The sequence below is a fragment of the Chelon labrosus genome (genome assembly GCF_963514085.1).
Source record: "Chelon labrosus genome assembly, chromosome: 12".
Taxonomy (NCBI): Eukaryota; Metazoa; Chordata; class Actinopteri; order Mugiliformes; family Mugilidae; genus Chelon; species Chelon labrosus.
Genome location: NC_140345.1, coordinates 2352071 through 2370557, shown reverse-complemented (window position 1 = coordinate 2370557; position 18487 = coordinate 2352071). Strand labels below are relative to the sequence as shown.

Below are 18487 nucleotides of genomic sequence, written 5' to 3'. Positions count from 1 at the left end.
CATCTGGCTGCGGTAGACATTAGTGTCAGAACAAGGAAGTCTGAAATCTGACTTGACATTGAACACTGACATTTTCAAGCCACAGCAGTTAATTGTAAAGTTTTGCTTTTTCAGAATGTATTTGATGACATTTATATTTTATGAAATTTATATAATTAGATAGTATTTCATATAATAATAATTTTCAACCATGATTTGAGGAAATCTGGAATTCTTTGGCCTTCTTGTTTAAGGCAACACGGATAATTGTATTTGAACAGAAATATTTCAATCCATCAGAAATTCATCCAGCTTTCCCCTGAGGGGGCATTTCTGATGTAGCAGACGTGCTGTCAGTATCTACTATTAAACCTTAAAACTGGTTTGCCTACTTTGCTGAATTTAATACTGATTACCACTTCAAAAATATTTTTTCTTTGGTCGTATTAAAAAAGTAAAATGAATTTTGACTTTAAACTGTATAGTAGAGTTGTGACGCTCATGAACGAACCAAATTTATTGACCAGCTCTTTAAAACGAATTTCTGGTCAGCGCAAAGGTGTTTACTGAATTTCTCATGTGGTAAATAAAGCATCTGTCTATCTAGAATGTATATATTTTAGATATAGATAGACTCAGATATTACACGAAGAGAATATGTATTGGTGGGATGTCTAAATTTGAATGACTCTGATCCAAATCTTACCCTGTCCCACTGCTTATTTCAAGGATAAAATAAGTTACCCCCAGGCTGACATCTTAAAAATATATAAATATCGATCCACACGATCCGGCTCCCTTCAAACAGCTACAAATCCCATCTCTACCGTATAGTCACAGTTTTGTGTGCTCTTATTTTGAAAAAACAAAAACAAAACAACAAATGTCATATTTCCAGCTTTAATGGCAATGCTGTTTTTCCCAGCAGTGCAGATCTTTATGACAGTGTATATGTAAATGTTTAGGATCTAAGAGGCAAACGCTTGTGATTGGGTGTCTGTCCATGTGGGTGTATCAGCTAAAAGTCCACATTAAGACTGCAGACCTCAAGCTCTAAAATGAGTCATGTTGTTTGCCTGTCTCCTGCATGGTAGGATAAAAGACAGACCACAGTTACTGCAGCCCATAGGGCAGTAGGAGCTGTGTTTCCATTTCCTGCTCCATTCTTAAAGCTCTGCATTGCACGGAAACGGGCATAAATATTCACGACTTTCCACTGAAGAGTGTGCTTTACTGCAGCCTCTGTGAAAAACTCTGAGTTGATACGATGAATATTAAGAAAAATATTTTATTAAAAACAATGTTTTGGCCTGAGGTGATTTGTCTGCTGTTTGAATTGTCTCTGCGCATATTTAATGGTTGAACTGTGTCTGGGGGCAAAACAGTGGTGTGGTGGTTAGCACTGATGCCTCACAGCAAGAAGGTTCCGGGTTTCGAATCCAGGCCGACTGAGGCCTTTCTGTGTAGAGTTTGCATGTTCTCCCTATATCTACATGTCTGTCTCTCTTGGTCTGCATGTCTGTCTCTTTGTGTTAACCCTGCTAACAGAGAGTGAGTTGATACGACTGAACTGTAGACCTGTCCAGGGTGTACCCCGCCTCTCGCCCAGTGACAGCTGGGATAGGCTCCAACCCCCACGTGACTCTTCACAGGACAAGTGATTGCAGAAGATGAAGGTGACTGTGTCTGGGAATAAAGCAAGACTTCTCAGGATCACAGGTGATTTTTTGTTATTCTGAATGGTTAGACCTCTTCTCATATAGAAGATAGGCGATATGCAGCTTTGATAGCATTGATAGGAAATGTATAATTTAAGGTGGAGGTGCAAATTGTTCCAGTTTAACAGGTTGCAGTGTCCTAAATCCTTGCTTAAATGGATTTTCGACTTGTGTAGATTTTTGTTTTTTCAAATAAGAAACAAAGACTTGTAAGTATAGTATATTTAAATTTAATTTTAAACTGAGCCGTTATTAATTAACCTGGAATAAATCCAAAAATGTTTCCTGAAAACTCACCTGCAGGGCCCTCAAGAGAGATCAACAACTTGGAAAGTCATCAGCAATTTTAGTACACCACTTTCCAAGGCCCTGATTTTATACTGTATGTGCTGTGGATGTAAGCAGAGGTGAAAAATGGTTGGGAAGGGTCCCCCAGATGCCTACCTTCTAACATATATTTCAACTACTACCATAAATCCCCTTAAACATATTATATTCCATAAGCATCACAATGCAGAGGCATGTATGTCTTTGCCTGGGGCCCCCCAGGCCCTAATGAAAATCCTCAGGCAATCAGCATGTGCAACGCTCACATGTGCCTAATATCATACTTTTGCATAAATACAGACTATTTTATGATTAAAACGCGTCCACTTCCTTTGCTCTGTGCTGTCACGCAAATACTGGAAACAGCTATCAACTTTAAACACATTCCACATTCCCACTTAAAAGCACATGAAGACACCGAAGTCAGAAAAAACATCTTCCCATCACTGGAAATGAGACCATCGGGAAATGAGGAGCATGTGAATGCAGCAGCTATTTTTGTCTGTCGCTGCTATTCAGACATATTTGAATTGTGGTCCAGAATGCCCCTGCAATAGGCCAAGTCCTCTACGAGATGTCAAAATAACTTTTATTTTTAAACATTTGTGTTTTTTTTGGTTGCTTTTGTTGTTTATTGCAAAATGTCTTCTTTGGAATTTGCTATAAAAAGAACATCCTTAGACAGTATATTCAAATTTTCTTCAGCCAAATTTCACATATTATAAAGAGTTGTCACATTAGAGGAAACAGATTTGTCAGACTATGTATGTATTTCTTAGCAATGAGAGTTGCAAATTTGCTAAATATCTGTGGTGGATACAGTTGTGTGGCGTTATTGGCTAGCTCTAACTTCAAGTAGTTATTCCAGATTTTGATGAATTTTAAAAGCGGTCTGCCCAATAAAAATTCTAATCATCACATAAAATGTTCATGGCAGACATGCCAATCAATTAAGCCTTAAAATAAATATCATTGCTCTACACTATATCTGTAACACGCTAATGGTATTGTGATCTAAATAGTGTTTGTGTAGTTCAATTGTCATAATAAAAAGAATCACACAGAGCCATCTGGATTAGATTAGAGCAGTGAACATTTATACCATAATTTACACTTTTTGACATTTTTGCACATAAATAACTATGTAAACCAGAATGTAAACAGAGACAGTTCTTTAGGGGATTCTCCTCTGGAGTTAAAGCTCTGAACAGAGAAGGAGACGCTTTGGTCAAACATTAGAGAGAAAGGTAATGAAACAGAGGAGAGAGCGAGAGTTACAGAGTTCAGGTGTTTGGTGTACAACTGTTACAGAAAATCACAGCTGCTGTAGTAACATTGTATGACCAGTTTTGGAGATATTGTACACAGTGTAAATGGTACAAGCATCGGCACTGAAAATATAAAGTAGGAGGAAGAGGGTGGGGGCAGTGCATAAAAGAAGGCCGAGGTGCTTTGGTGTGTGCCAGTTCATAACAAAAGGGTGGACGGGTAAGGTTGAAGAAGGGGCCATTGGGTCTCAGCAAAAATAATAACAAATAACAATAACAACAACAAAACCAAAAACATGTACAAAATGAGAGACCACAGCGAAAGAGCAAACACTTCATCATATACACAAAGTACATATTCCCTTCTTCAGCATTTTGATTTCTCAAGTCCTTCTTCCCTTGTTTTGATTTTTCCTTTTTTCTTTCTTCCTTTGGTGTGCATTTATAATGAAAGCAAAGTGAACTTTGGTTTCTAGCGACAAGTGTGAATCCCAACATTTGAGGATGTTCACATCCCTGTTGGGTTATTAACAGTGTAGTTAAAAAAAAAAAAAAAAAAAACTAAAACAAGAGGAGGGACAAGTTGGGGGGCGGCTCACCGGCCTTCCAAGTCCATTATGTGCTACGTGTTGAGCAGGCCGTGCCACTCCTTTGGACCACATGAAGAGCTGCACTCCAGTTCAGTTTGGTTTCTTCTTCAAGTAGCAAAAAAAAAAGAAAAAGCAAATAAATAGGAAACTCCCACCTTCAGCTTTCCCTTTAAACTCACACATACAGACACACACTCATATCATCACATCCACACTGAGCACACTGAGGTAACTGTTGTGAAAAATATACAAAAAAATGCCTGTTTTTGTTTCATTTAAATTAAGTAGGCATCAGAAAAGGACTCAGACATGCATTAGGGAAGCTTTCAAGCAGGGTCGAAATAAATCTCTTCATTCTAAATTAACAAATTTATGTGCCGTACTTTGGCGATATTTTTTAACCCTTTCAACCTGCTATATTGGTTCCTAAATTTAAATAGGTAAAACCCTGAAGAGTGGACAGCCCTGGTTCTATAGGTCAGGGGACAGATATAGGCATTGAGAGAGTGACTATCTACAGAGAAATGGCCACAGAGAAAAACTAAATAACATCAACAGAAAAATAGATCTGTACATTGATTTCACCCCATCAGTGTAATCATCCCTTCCACTTATTGCTTTTGAAGAAAACAAATAAAAAGTATAATAAATTAGGTTATACAACAACTAACTGATCAAAAAAACAACACATGAAAATAGAGACAAAATAATATAACAACAATAATGAGAATAGCATTATATCAATTACATTAAAGGAAAATCCTGGGTAGATGATTGTCTCTAAGTATAATCAATGTTGAAAACATTAAGTAGTCATGGGACAGTGTCTCTTGTAGCCCTGAGTACGTGAGTCCCTGATAGGTTGAAAACCTGGTATGGTCATCGTGTCACTCCTGATGACAACCAGGCAGAGGATTATTTATTTACAGTTGTTGCTCCTGGCAACACAGTCCACCATGCAGTCTATGTCTCTTGGGCATTTACGCATGATCCTCTGACTCCTGCTTGACTGTAATTTTGGTAGGAATTGGTGGGATGGGGCTGCTGTGCCGCATCTTGATGACCGACGTTTCATTCGGGGACTCGTATGCACCATAACCTACAGAAAGAAGCTCGGTGGTGCTACCCTTGTGGTGGGGATGGAATTGGGGCGACTTAAGGTCAGTTTCCCTCCACAGCATTCCCAAAACCTGCTTCTCCAACATGGTCTCCATCTCAATCCCTCCCTGCAGCTGCTCCAGTCGTTCGGCATGCTCACTGACGTCAAAGCGCTCGATCTCCTCATTGGCTCGCTGCACCTCCTCCAGTGCAGCGTGACTGGAGACAGATGGACTGCCGGAGCTGGGGTTTGCTGCCAGACAATAGCCCTTCAGGTGGAGACGCAGGCTACACAGATGGATGTAGTGACGATGGCAGTGTGGGCATTTATGCGGACGCTCGCGGGAGTGCAGACGCTTGTGCAGCTTAAGGTGGACAAACTGTGTGAATTTAGCTGGGCAGAGTTTACAGTGATAGGGCTTCTCCCCTGAGTGGAGGCGCAGGTGAGTTTTCAGGTTGCTGGTACTGCTGAACCGCTTGTGGCAAACCTGGAAGAGGAGACACAATTGAAGAATTAATGTCAGATGCTTAAAGTTGCAAGTTTGATCTGTCTAGGAAATCAGCTCAGTCAAAGTGCATCAACAGTGTTTCTCACCTGACATTCATGTGGCTTCTCCCCAGTGTGGACTAGATAGTGTTTCTGCAGGTGAGCCAGCTGAGTGAAGCCTTTGTTACAGGTATTACATTTAAAGGGTCTCTCTCCACTGTGGACACGAAGGTGAACCTGAGAAACAAAAAGATCTGATTAGGTATATTCAAATACGGATGTGAGAACATCTGGTGACAGTCTTTGCTCCTCTACATGCCATAATCCTGCTCTACAGCCTGATCGTTACACTGCAATCCCCATTTACAAAGGAATGATAATAGGACGGTAAAGCAGACAAGCAGAAATGATGTTGAAAGCTCAACACCGAACAAATCAGAGGAGTCTCAGGCCTCACCTTCAGATTAGACAGCTGTCCAAAGGTCTTGCTGCACACATTGCACTCATATTTGATTTTGCCATTCTGCTTCTTCAGAGGGTATGGCAGTGCTTTGTATCCCGCTGAGCCTGCGCCACGCTTCACCTTGGACAGATTGATTGCCTCTTCATCGGAGTGATGTTCACTGGTGTTGCCCAGCAGGGCTGAGGTAGGCTTGGTGGGCACCTGCTCACTGGGAGGAGCTGTGCCTGCAGTTGGAGAGCCACTGGATGGGGCACGGACTGGTCCGTGTGGGTGAGGGTGCCCGGGATAAGGGTTGTGAGGCCCTGCTTTGTCTCTCAGAGAAGTAGCAACTGAGAAGGCACTTGTTGGCCCTGGAAGGAGGAAGTCTCTGTGGGCAGAAATGGGTGAGGGGTGTACAGGGTCAGGCATCAGAAAGCGCCTTGCTGCTGTGTCAGAGGGCAAGAGGGGCACGTGAGGGGGCAGAAGGCTGCTGTAGAGTGGGTACATCCTAGGAATGATTCCCCCTACGGAAGGGACACCACCAGCGGGTAGAGGATAGTGATGGGGCAGGAGGTAACGTGAGTAGGGGACCCCTGGAGGGTAGTATGGTGAGGAGAGGGAGGCAGATGGTGGGGAGTAACCAGGGTAAGAACCCAGTCCACTGGGGTAAAAAGAAGCAGGAGGTGGAGCTGGACCAGAGGGGCTCCCCTGAGGGCTGCTCTCTGGGCTGCTCCTCGCTGATGGGCTAGGTGTGGCTGAAGAATGGTTGCAAGGAGAATGAGTTGGGGGGTAACCAAGCTGGACAGATTTTTGGCTAAGGAAGTCTTCAGTGATGTGAGGGTGGGGCCTGATAGCTGAGGGGTAGAGGGCACGGGGGCACAGGGGGCGCTCGGGACTGTTGGCATAGCGTGGGCGGGTGGGAAGTGGCCGGCTGGGCTCCCTCTTTGTGCTATTGGTGCCTTGGAGAATGGAAAGGACACTGTGTTCCCTCTTGGGTGGGGTGGGTGTCACTGTGACAGGGGACGGACTAGATGCTTCAGCCACTCTGTCCTCACTGCTCACCTGCTGCTGCTTGACCTCCAAAAGAGACTGCTCTGAAGAGACAGAAAGAGAGAGAGAGAATAGGTCAGGGGGAGTTCAGCAAATCAAAGTTGGGTCCTCTTGGTTCCCATACATTTCTATTAATAAGTTACTGAAGATTTTAGCATTGAAGTTGTTCTCATGACTTTTATTGAACATAAATACTGACATTTCTTTAAAACTGAAAGTCACTCCAGAGAGAAAACAACTGCAAGTTCCCTTGAGTAAGAGATGTGTGAGACTGTGTGTTACAGGGTAAAGGAACACCATAAGTAACTCAGCGGGCCAATTAGGGTGACATATTTGACGAACGAGCGAGGGTGGGGGTAAAGGACAGGAAGTGAGGCGTGACAGCTGCCTTCAGGCAGTGTGTGTGTGTGTGTGTGCCTATAAAATCAAGATAAAATCAGAATGGTGGCAGACAGACAGACAGGTCTGATGGAAGGTTTCCTGCTAAAGATATTCTCTCAAAAAGCTTGGCCTCCACCTGCCCTCCTCAAACACACCCACACCATGTGACAAGGTACACACAAAGCGGCGCCTGCAGACAAAGTCCTCTGTCTGATTTGTTGACTCTCCCACTTTAGAACATCACACACTTTTGATCAGGCTCCTACTCTCCTGAGTTTCTTGGCCATTCCGTATTGTTTCCAGTTCAAAGGTCAAATTAGAGGGCTTCCTCCTCAGTCACACACACCTACTGTCTTCTCTGCATGATGAAAGAGTGGATTAGGAGGAGAGCTCACTCACACACGCTCTAAAAGCCCCGGGATGTCAGTTAGCAGCATATCTCGGCTGTTAAATTGCCACAGACGGGGCCCTTAAAATGCCGCCGTCTATTATCTATAAGCTCATTTACTGCCTAGTCAACTTTTTACCACGAGGTCGCTGAGAGGGGAGTGCGTGTGTGTGAGCGTAAGTGTGTGTGTGAGAGAGATGGAGGTTGTCAAACTTAATCCTGAGTGCCAGCATTGGTGAAATTTGCTTGACTCCCCCGATTCACCCCTTAACACACACACACAGACACACAGCAAGTGACCCTTTCGTAGGTAGTATAGCGGCAATGTGTAAACAGTGAGGTTATCAGTTAGCCTTCCTCCTCCTCTTCCTCCTCCTCCATCCCTCTTCTAGAAAACAAACAGGGCCGCCATCTTGGAGATATCAATCTGTCAACACGGCCCTTCTGCCAGGAAGTTCAAGTAGTCAACAGAGGGGGTAGGAGGTGCAGCTCTACCTCCCCCACTCCCTCCTCCATCCTCTTTCTGGTCTTTTCAAGTGGCAAATATATTAAGGCGATTGGCCGACACACACAGACACATACACAAACGTATTTGTGAGCTCACATGCGCTTTAGATGAAAAGGCTGGGTGTAAATGTGTTGCCATGTCACGCTTACGACTGCGCTCTTCTCTGTGTGTGTGGGTAGTAGAGAGAGTGTTTTTGTCGGCAGGGCCAGAGCGTCTTTGAACCCGCCGCACACATGGATGACAGGTGCTCTCAAGTGCTAACACTTCAAGAATGCTAAATAGCGATGACAAAAAAAGAGTGAGCGAAGAGGGGAGAGGAGAAAGTGAGGGAGTAAGACAGCGGTGTGCGCTCAGTCATTTTGCTCACACATACACACACATGTCTGGTTTAGCTATGACTGTGCTGGAAAGAGGTAAAACCAGATAGAAAAACACGACACAGGCAGACGGGCGCCTCAGGAATATGACTTTTATTACTTGATTTGGAGACCAACTCTGGCGCCCCCTTTAGGAAGCTGAATATAATTTGGAAATTATCGTCTCGGTGATCTAACACAATGAAGCCGTTTTAGGAAACCAAACTAATCTCTGGAGATTATTTGGAGATATTTGTAGCTAACCAGCTAACTAGCCAATAAAAACAAGGAGCTACTTAGCGGATTTTATGTGTTATTTTGTTTGCATGATTTCGCTACATAATGCCGAAATTCACACATGACTCCGCTTGATCAAATACACGGACCGCATTTCATTGAGTTCGTGGCATGACTACAAGTATTCATCACGGTAGCTTCCTCTTCTTTTACCTTTTGCCCTTTTAAAAGGGTTTCAGTTTAACATTACTGAGTCAGAAAGAGTGTAGCTGTCTTGCTTTTACTCATCCAGAGACAGTATTTCTTACTCCGTTTGTGGAGCTTGTGGGCCACACCAACAGCCAAATGTTCTACTCATTTGAAGAAGCTCATCCGGCCGGATCAAATTTTAAAAAATGTCAACTTTGCAAGACTGAAATGCAACCAGATGCAGGTAAGTGTTTCTACTGCAGGTAAAAATGATTAGTGTTCAAGTCACTGGCAGGTCAACAGAAGCCTTTAGGGCTTAAATGACAGAGGAAGCTAATTAAAGACAACACATATACTGTATACCAACTGAAACGGGGAGGGGAGGGGAGGGGAGGGGAGGGGAGGGGAGGCAGGCAGAGGGATCGGGGGTACCTCCTGCCTCTGTCCCCCAGGTTATGCGCATTTCTTTCCCTGGGCAGTGGAGTCACTCTGGCTGGGTGTGTTGGTTCCTCTGCCACCTTAACACTGCTATTAGCCTGCAGTCACACCTGGAAACCACTCAGCTCCCACTCTCTCTCTTTGTTTTCCTCTTAGCTCGTTCTCTTTGATCAGCTCATCGAAAGTGGATAAGTGCAGTTAGTCTGCTCTGTCATGAATGTGTATGCAGGGTGAACCTTTATGGTAGAGATTTAAGTTGTGGGTTAGGTGAAGAATACTGTCAGTATTAAATAGATAAATATTTGGTAAACAAAACAGCTTTCAGATGAATAATTTCAGTACATTTTTTAAATGACTACGGAGACTTGTAGCTGTTTTTCTCATAAAAAGGTCACAGAAGAAATGCAGAAATGCAAGCAAAGACACATACCGTTTCAGCTCCTTTTATTGAGGTTGAGCAAGGTTGTGTGTATGTGTGCAAGCTTTTATGTTAAAAGCGGGTCTTTAAGTGTGTAAGACTGTGGCATTAGGGGCCATATCCCCCTGTCTGTGTAATTACACTGTCACTGGTATACACACACAAAAGTACAACGATGGCACTGACAGAGATGAAAGGTTGTTGGTCTTGTACTCTTCTATGTGTGTGTGAGTGTGTGTGTGTGTGCGTGTGAGATAATGACAGACTATCGTTCCAAGAGGAAGGAGACACAGCTACGCTCAAAAACACTGTTAGGCTTTAAGAGTGGCGACAGGACACACTCAAGACACACACACCTACACTGCCTATTGATTTTATGTTTTTTTTGTGTGTGTGTGTCCTGATCCTGCATTTAATAAAATACATCCAGTACAATAAATGTCTTCAAGAAACTGACACCTGATGCAAACTAACTAATTTCATTTCCTGAATGTGAAATTTTTTTTGACACCTTATTTGCATAAAAAATACCCAGTTCATTTTAGTACAATGAATGCAGATTAACAGGTCAAAAAAAAAAAAAAAAAAAATCTCATGAACTTACTAAGTTTCTGCATCATCAGTTCCCCGGATGGTGGGTAGTGAAGGCGCCGGGCAAAGTCGTGGCAGTACCAGACAAGCAGCTCAGCACCAGCTGGGACGGGCTTCACCGTATAGAAATAAATCTCCATTCCGTTCTGACACGCCGCCAGGTTTTGCTCTGCCGCCGAGTGGGCTGGGTTCACGTACCGCATCCAGTTGGAGCGAGTCTCATCCAGGCCGTCGACAAAGTGGTGAAACTCCTCATCCACATAGATCTGAAGTCACAGAAAGGATTTTGTTCTTTCAGTAAAACACTCATAGTTTAGAGTAGAGTTTAAACATGAAAAAGTAGGACATATTCAGTGTACATTCTTCTTTCTTTCCCGCAAGAACAGATGGGAGAGATAAACCAGTAACACTTATTTAATTTCTGTAATTTCCCCGTTGCGGGACTAATAAAGATTTTTCTTATTCTTATTCACTTTTGACTTTTTGAATTGCCTACCTGAATTGCACACTACATATAACTTAATAACAACTGTTATTACTAAACATCACTAAATGTCATTTTTAAATACAAACTTAAGGGTACATCAGCAGATAAATCGGTAACAAATGGACAAATCTAAATATATGTGTAAATAGGTGAAACTCTATACTAATTAAGGAAATAAATTATTGGGCTAAATATTAATTTATGTGAATTGATTGATTTGAAATGCAAGTACATTAGTTACTAATTAACTGAATCACTAAAGAAAATGAGTTACACTAAATATCTGCAGTATAAAAGTCAGCACTGTAATAACTACCAAATGAAAGCAGGAGAATGAACTAGCATCTAGCAGTTTAATTTTAAGTTGCACTAATTCTTATCCTATCTCTCTCTGTTTCCCTGTGTCTGTTCATTCCTTACCATTTTGCCGTCATCTCCTTCAACAAGACGAACAGAGAGTCTGTCAGAGAGGAGATCTTCTTTTATATTGAAAAGGGAAAGGAAGGACCAACTCATTTTCTACCTCTACTCCCCTCCCCTCTCTCCCTCTCTCTCTTTCTCTCTCTCTCTCTCTCTCTCTCTCTTTCACTATTTCTCTATCTTGGCCTCTCATTTCTGTTGGCTCAGTTTGTGTGTGAGAAAGTGAGATATGAGCATGAATGGAACACCTTTCTGATTTAGTATCTGCTTGTGGTTGGGGTGGTGGCTGGAGCATGGTGACTCTTTCTTTTCATGCCAGTCACACATACACACACACACACTCACACACACTGCGGGTGGTGGTCTGGTAGGTGGTTTGTGAGCGTGTGTAGTCTTACTGTCAGTTACCGGTAGTGATGGAGCGCGTTTTGTCAAACAGTGTGTGCAGATTACAGGAACCAGAGTGTGACATGGTATTTGTGTGAAGGTGACATCACGTCCCCATTTCTGTTCCTCGTACACACACACCCGCAAACAGCAAGCCCAGTTTCCTGTTCCACTGACTGACTTTAGATGTGTGTGACGTCACAGGAAGGGGTCCCTCCGGCTTCTGAGGAAGTGTGTTGTGCGTGAGTTCTAAATGTGCACACTCACCCTCCAGAAGTATTTGCGATTGGCGTCTTTGGGGACGCTGTCAGCCGTGTAGATCTCGCCCACCAGGGGCCCGAAGCGAGTTCCTTTTGGGATGTACTCCCTGCTGCACACGCCGACCACCTGCACAAAGACACGCACGCACAGACGGGTTAGAAAGTAGGTTGAGTGTCATCATGTGTTTGTATTAAGTCTGAAGATCTTAACAAACTAAATTTTATAAATTAAAATAACATAAGAATGTATGTCTCAGTCTTAACTTCATTATCAACCTGTAGATACGATGATTCACATTTTATCTGAAGCGTGTGACTTTAGCTGCGCGTGCGATTGGCTGCATAAAAAACAGTAAAATCTCCTCTTTCAAATCTCTTTCTCTCTTTCTTTTGTCACACCTCCACTAGTCGCCACATCAAACTAAAACCGCTGCCACTTCAGACGCTTGAGGGGGAAACATTTAGCTCAAAAGAAAGAGAAAAAAAAAGCCTTTTGTTTCTTCCTCCTCTGATTCAATCAAAAAACGGGGGCAGAGAAGAAGAAGAGGAAGAAGAGAAAAGCAAGGGATTACGTGGTGACTAGACGTTAGGCCCCAGCCACGGATGGTAGAGAATCACACACATTTTCTTCATGTTCAGCCCACGCAAACAGAAGTCTTTCCCAAACCCCCCCGTTCCCTGGTGACATGGGAAATCCCCCTTTTTATTCCTTAGGACCAGACATGAGAGCATTTTTTTGTGTCTGTGTACATGAGTGTATGTAATCAGATATTTTTCTTTACTTATTAACAACCGTTTACAATGCCCTCCCTTTTTCTTTGAGGAAATATTTTGTCGTCTTTGATCACAGCAAACTGCAGTCCTCAGCCTTTCCCTTCTTCCTCTCTCAGTCCCAATAACTATTAGCTGATAGCATATCACCTCGTAAACAAAAGACGGTATTTCATTCTTTTTTTCCTCTGTCTTTGGCTCTTTCTACAGTTTCCTGTTGTTAAGCTCCTGATGAGAAAATCTATGCGATCACATCCTTTTACCGAAAGACTCACAAAGTGTCAGAATTGACAAAGTTGCAACCTTTTGACCTGCAGTTGTGCACATTTTTCTATTCCAAAAAACCCGGAAAACACACCATAGATGCACCATTGCTTTTGTCATTGACACTATTTAATGATCTATGATATAGACTAGAGAATGTGGACAGATCAAATTAAACACCTTCTGTTTTTCACTTTATCACCGTATGGGAGAATAATTTTGGCTTTGTTCATTATCTTACTCTTACCCAACCTCTGTTCCAACCTTTGACTTTTTTGACTCTTTCACTTCCAGTTTGATCAATGGTGAAAACTTTATCCTTTTAGGTTCGTCATAAGGTCACACAGCAGCTGGTTAGTTGAGGACATGTTCTTCTTCAATAATACTGATGCATGATCGGTTGGCTAACTGAACACATGAAGCAAATGAGTGGCCCAAAATAATATCAAAGCTCTTTAAGGCAGCGTAACATTGAGTAGACTGATACACTGTCTGTTGAGATGATAAACTGTGCCCCCTGCCTGCTGCCCTCGGTATAGCAGATGAATGAATGACTTAAAGGAGACATATGCAATATGATACAACACTCAGAAACAAACAATCATTATCCACTCTGATGATGAATGAAATTTTCATGGATGGTTGCGAGTTAATGAAATGGCAATTTTAGTGTGTTTCTGTTTAAACTTTGCTTCCATGGTTTCACACACCCACACACACACGCATTCCTCTATGCGTGTGTATGTGTGTGTGTTTTACAACGAGACACGACCCCCTCTTCATTACATGACCCACATCTGACTCACGACTGTGTGTAAGTACATATGGCTTTCTCTGCCTGGGTGTGTGTGAAAAATTGTGACTGGAGAGAAAGTTTGTCAGTCTGCCAGTGTGTGCCTACAGTATGTTTCGTGTGTGTGTCTGTGTGATGTCTGACCTCTTTGCTGCCTGCCAGGTGTTTGAAGGCCAGGTTTCTGGGCAGCGAGGCCTCGGCTCTGGTTGTTGTCGTCATCATGGCGTCACCGTCTGGCCCCGCCTCCCACGCCGTGTCTTTTACAATGTACGTGCACTTCTCCTCGAACTCTGTCTCTGTCCATTGTGTCATGTCTGCCTCCTCCATGTCCATCTCCATGTCGACGTCGGTGTCTGTCGCCGTCTCGGCTCCGTCTGAGCCTGTGCTGGTGGCGGTGGATGCAATTTTGGCGCTGTGGTGCGTGTTGTCCTGCTCCATGGTGTGCGCCCCCTCACTGGTCAACATGGCCGAGCTATGAGAGGTCGCCTGGTTGAGGAAGATGGACAAGGAAAGACAAAGGGGGGAAAAGTGAGTCTTTCAAGCTCCCATAGCTAAATCTAAAACATTGAAATGTAGACAAAACAAGTTAATAGAAAGAAATAGCACAAGACAAAAAAAGAAGGAAGAAAGATGAAAAATTACAGAAAAGAAAACTGATAAGAAAAGGAGGAAGTAAAGAAAGACAAAACAACAAAGAAAGGATAGAAAAGGATTCCTTAAGAAAGACAAAAGTAGATATGGGAAGAAAAAATAAGTAAAAAGAGGAAAGAAAGAAAAAGGTTAGATTCAAAGAAGATAAAAACTGACAGATGAAATGAGGAAAGACGAAAAGAGGAGAGGCAGAGCTGTGATTATGATGTGTGGTGACTCAGTACGGAAGGGGGGTCTGACTAAAGCTGGTGTCACACACACGCAAATGTGCACGCACATGCACACTACCGAACATACAGGAAACTGCTCATCTTGTCATTTAAACTAAATGTTAACTAATATGGGAAACAATTAGCGGATAACACATTCATTCATCATTCATTCATTCATATATGGCTCAGTTCGTTATCATGTGACAAATCCGGCTCTGTTTTTCCAGTAAATATTATTCACTTACGTGATTCGGTTAGTGGGAAAATCACATTTTACACCTAAAATGACACTTATTTTCTGATTCTAAACTTAAACATGAATTGAACTAATTCATTTTTCATTAATTGTTCTCTTTTATATATATATATATATATATATATATATATATAGATAGATAGATAGATAGATAGATAGATATATATATAGATATGAAAACCACAAAGTAAGATAGGAGCCTGTGATCAAACACAGTACTGAAGAGAAACCAATAGAGGAACTCAACACGTGTCTTATGATCTTGCAAAAAAAGTTATATTTTTTTTACGTGGTGAAATGTATTACTTACAAAATAGAGAATTGAAACAAATCATTGCAGCTAAACATTAAAACAATTAACTCAACAGATTTGAGATCCAAATCCCCCTTTCATCAAAAGTTTTGTAAAGCGTGATTTAATCTCTATATCGGCAGCTTTTGGACTCATTTCTGACCTCTTTTTCTCTGAACACTTTCCAGTCCTTCTTATCAGCGTCTTTTGTTCCTCCTTGAAGTAAAGAAAGTGTTTTTGTCCTACACTTTGTTCCTGGCAAATTTCTATACAGACAACTCAGACAGTTAGTTGTTTCTTTTCTATGTTAAAAAAAAAAAGGTGGTGAATTTACTTATGAACTTAATGTGTTTTCTCTCCCTCTTTATCTCCCCTCCTCCCCGTCTCTCCCCGGGGTTGAAGACAGAGGAAGGAAATGCTGTCTGTGTCTGAATGAAGCTAAAATTGGAAGCAGAGTGGCACTGCAGCGGAACCGGCAAATCATCCCAATTTCCAGCGTGTGTGTGCTTGTGTGTGTTGGTAATGGACGGGGGGGAGTGTTGAGGAAGGGAGCGTCAAAACTTTTCCATTTGGGGGGCCACAGCAGCGCAAACAAAACTTCAAACACGATCCCACCCAAGACAATCCCACACACACACACACACAGGCAGATATCCACACTGGGACAAACATGCTGCTTGTCCCACGCAGACGAGCGGAAAGCAACAGATCTTCAGTGACCACACTAAGCTCTGCAAATTATTCTGAAGCCGCAAGAAAGAAAATTATTTCACATCCAAGTGGCTCCAGTCACAGCTAATGACTTTTTCTCCAAACTCTTTGATTTGTGATTTTTAAATATTTTCAGATTAAAATCTATTTGAGAAACCAAATTTTCAGTCACAAAAACAAATCATCATTGTCAGTGACTTCATATTAACAGTAAATAAGAAGATTTTGAACTCACAAAGCCTTCCTGTTCTAGAAGTACAAGAGAAAACCTGAAACATTAACAAAAAGTTCATCTATGTTTCTTGAAACAATCTAAAACCTGACGTGAAACATAAAACTCATCAGACTGGAACAAAGCAAATCCTTCACAATTACATTCAAATCCCACAAAACCACTAATCCGCTTATTTGAATTGTAAAACTATAAAGTTTCCAGCATGAAAACAAGAATTTTCCCAGTGAGCGGCTGCACCTCTCCCCACAGAAACAGGCCCACAGAACAACAGTTTCTGCTCCATTTGCCTTCTAAATGAAGCGCATTACAAGGTGATCAGGTATGAATATGCTTCTCAATATTTCAGCTCTCGGCAGAACCCAGAATCCTCTTTGCATAACAGCTGCAACATTGAAAACTAATAGTGAAACCAAGAACCAAGAAACAATTCACCTCTTGCGCATTTAGCCCAACTGAAAATATAAAAGCTGAGTCTGCACGCAGACAAGATTTCAAATTAAAGTGCAATTTAAGAAGTCAAAGTGAAACACCTCTGAGCTGTTTAGGCACTAACTAAGACACGAATAACAAATCACACTCTTCTTGTAAGAAATCCATGTAAAGTCTTGGTGATATCAAGTTCTTATTGAAGAAGAAGAAGAACTGATTTTATGAGGTAACGTATTAATTTATTGAGGTATGCAAAAAAATTCTTAGCCTAAACTGAGCCGTAAAACAACCAGAAAATACACCAAAGCTGATGTTAAAACAGTCCAAACCAGTGCAAAAATTCATTCTCCAGGAGAATCTCCTCAGCAGCATTTTAATAAAAATCAGAACTCCAAAAGCTTCTTTCAATTGCAGTAGTAAGCAGCAAAAAAGGCCATAAAGCTCATTTAAATCTAAGATTAAAAACTGTCTTAAAGTTTGATTTTAACTTGCTGTTTTTGTTTGTTCTCACAGCCTGACATTTTAACACAGCCTCTAAAATAAAAAAGAGTCAAATGTTTGTCCTAACAAATAATCAACAAAAAAATCTTCTGTAACTTTTTTCTTTGTTAGCGTTTTTAAAAGTCAGAGTGTAGCTGCCGCTTTCTTACCGTGTAACTTTGGTCCCATCCACACATAGGGACGACCGGTCAGATCCTCTCTGTATATGTGTGTGAGGATAAAGTGTGTGTGCGGGACAGGTGCAGTTCTCCCCTCTGTCCTTCCTGCTCCGAGCGCTGATACTCCACACTGGTGTGACTCTGTGTGTGTGTGTCTGCACTTAAGTGTGTGTGTGAGAGAGTGTGATCCACTTGGTGTCCTATGTTCAAATGCCTGAAACCTCACCATCTCCCTTTCTTAGTCTGTCTTGCTCTTCTCAAAGCCACGCCCCCAAAATCCTTACTCCTCCTCCTGGTTCCACCCCCTCCCTCCCTCACTCACACACACACACACACACCCAAACACACACTTTTCTTTGCGAGGAAGCAGCAGCAGGCGCTTTCACCTGAGGCCATGAGCCATACACACACACACACACAAACGCAAAACACTGAAAACTTCTTTTCTGCGTCAAACTGAAGATTTCTTTCAGTGATGAGGATAGTTTGTGTGTGGGTGTGTGATCTGTTAACAGCTTCAAAAGCATAAACAACAACAACATATGTGTGCGTGCGCGTGTGCATGAGTGTGTGTGAGTGTTTTCCTGGGGAAGAGAGGGACATCCTGTGATAGTGACTCAATGCCTCCCCCAACACACGCACACACACGCATACGCACACACACCAAACACATACAAACACACCCCGACACACACAGCCTGTAGGGGGCAGAACTGGTCTGTTCTTATTGCTTTCTTATATGAGCTTAAAAGTACTCTCTCTCTCTCTTTCTTTCTCTTATTGTCTTGGTCTGTCACCCTTTCTCTGGACTATCTCTTCCAAATAACTGTCTCTCTCTCTTTTTCTCTCCAATCTTTTACTCTCTCAGTTTCAGTTTCCAACGTGCATTTCAATTTGCTCAATTAGCACACGAGATGCCGAAACGCAGAATATAGAAGGAACGGAACAAAAAGAGGGAGTGAGCGGAATCAACTCCATTTCCATTCTGAAGTGACAGGACGCTCACAGTTCTCTTTCAGGCTGCATCATTGATGGAAAGTTATTTCGCAGCTGAAGCCTTAATCATTGGCCATCTTGAGCCGGAGGGACAATTGCCTCCTTATTTCCCCATCAGCCCCGTCACCGGACAAGAACTCTGCAGCAGATTCTGACTGATTTTGGTTGCCATAGCATGTTGAAATATGGTTGGCGATTA

General features: G+C 42.3%; 1 protein-coding gene across 1 annotated transcript; it reads right to left on the bottom strand.

Annotated features, from left to right (window-relative positions):
* Positions 1-2701: 2701 nt before the first annotated feature.
* prdm1a (PR domain containing 1a, with ZNF domain) lies at positions 2702-17387 on the bottom strand. The gene is made up of 7 exons (XM_084556540.1): positions 17284-17387; positions 13992-14333; positions 12027-12146; positions 10479-10731; positions 5925-7003; positions 5576-5704; positions 2702-5468 (listed from the first exon to the last, which is right to left on the bottom strand). Exons 1-7 carry the CDS (start codon positions 17308-17310, stop codon positions 4863-4865), a joined length of 2556 nt encoding a protein of 851 aa, XP_084412666.1. The 5' UTR covers positions 17311-17387; the 3' UTR covers positions 2702-4862.
* Between the last annotated feature and the right edge of the window lie 1100 nt (positions 17388-18487).

Bases quoted from the DNA above. Each gene is read 5' to 3' on its own strand.
- prdm1a (XM_084556540.1), bottom strand. From the start codon at position 17,310: ATGTGTGGATGGGACCAAAGTTACACG. The intron at 14,334-17,283 runs GTAAGAAAGCGG...TTCCTCAACCAG, and splicing joins GATGGGACCAAAGTTACACG to GCGACCTCTCATAGCTCGGC. The intron at 5,705-5,924 runs GTGAGGCCTGAG...TTTGTTTCTCAG, and splicing joins GACAGCTGTCTAATCTGAAG to GTTCACCTTCGTGTCCACAG.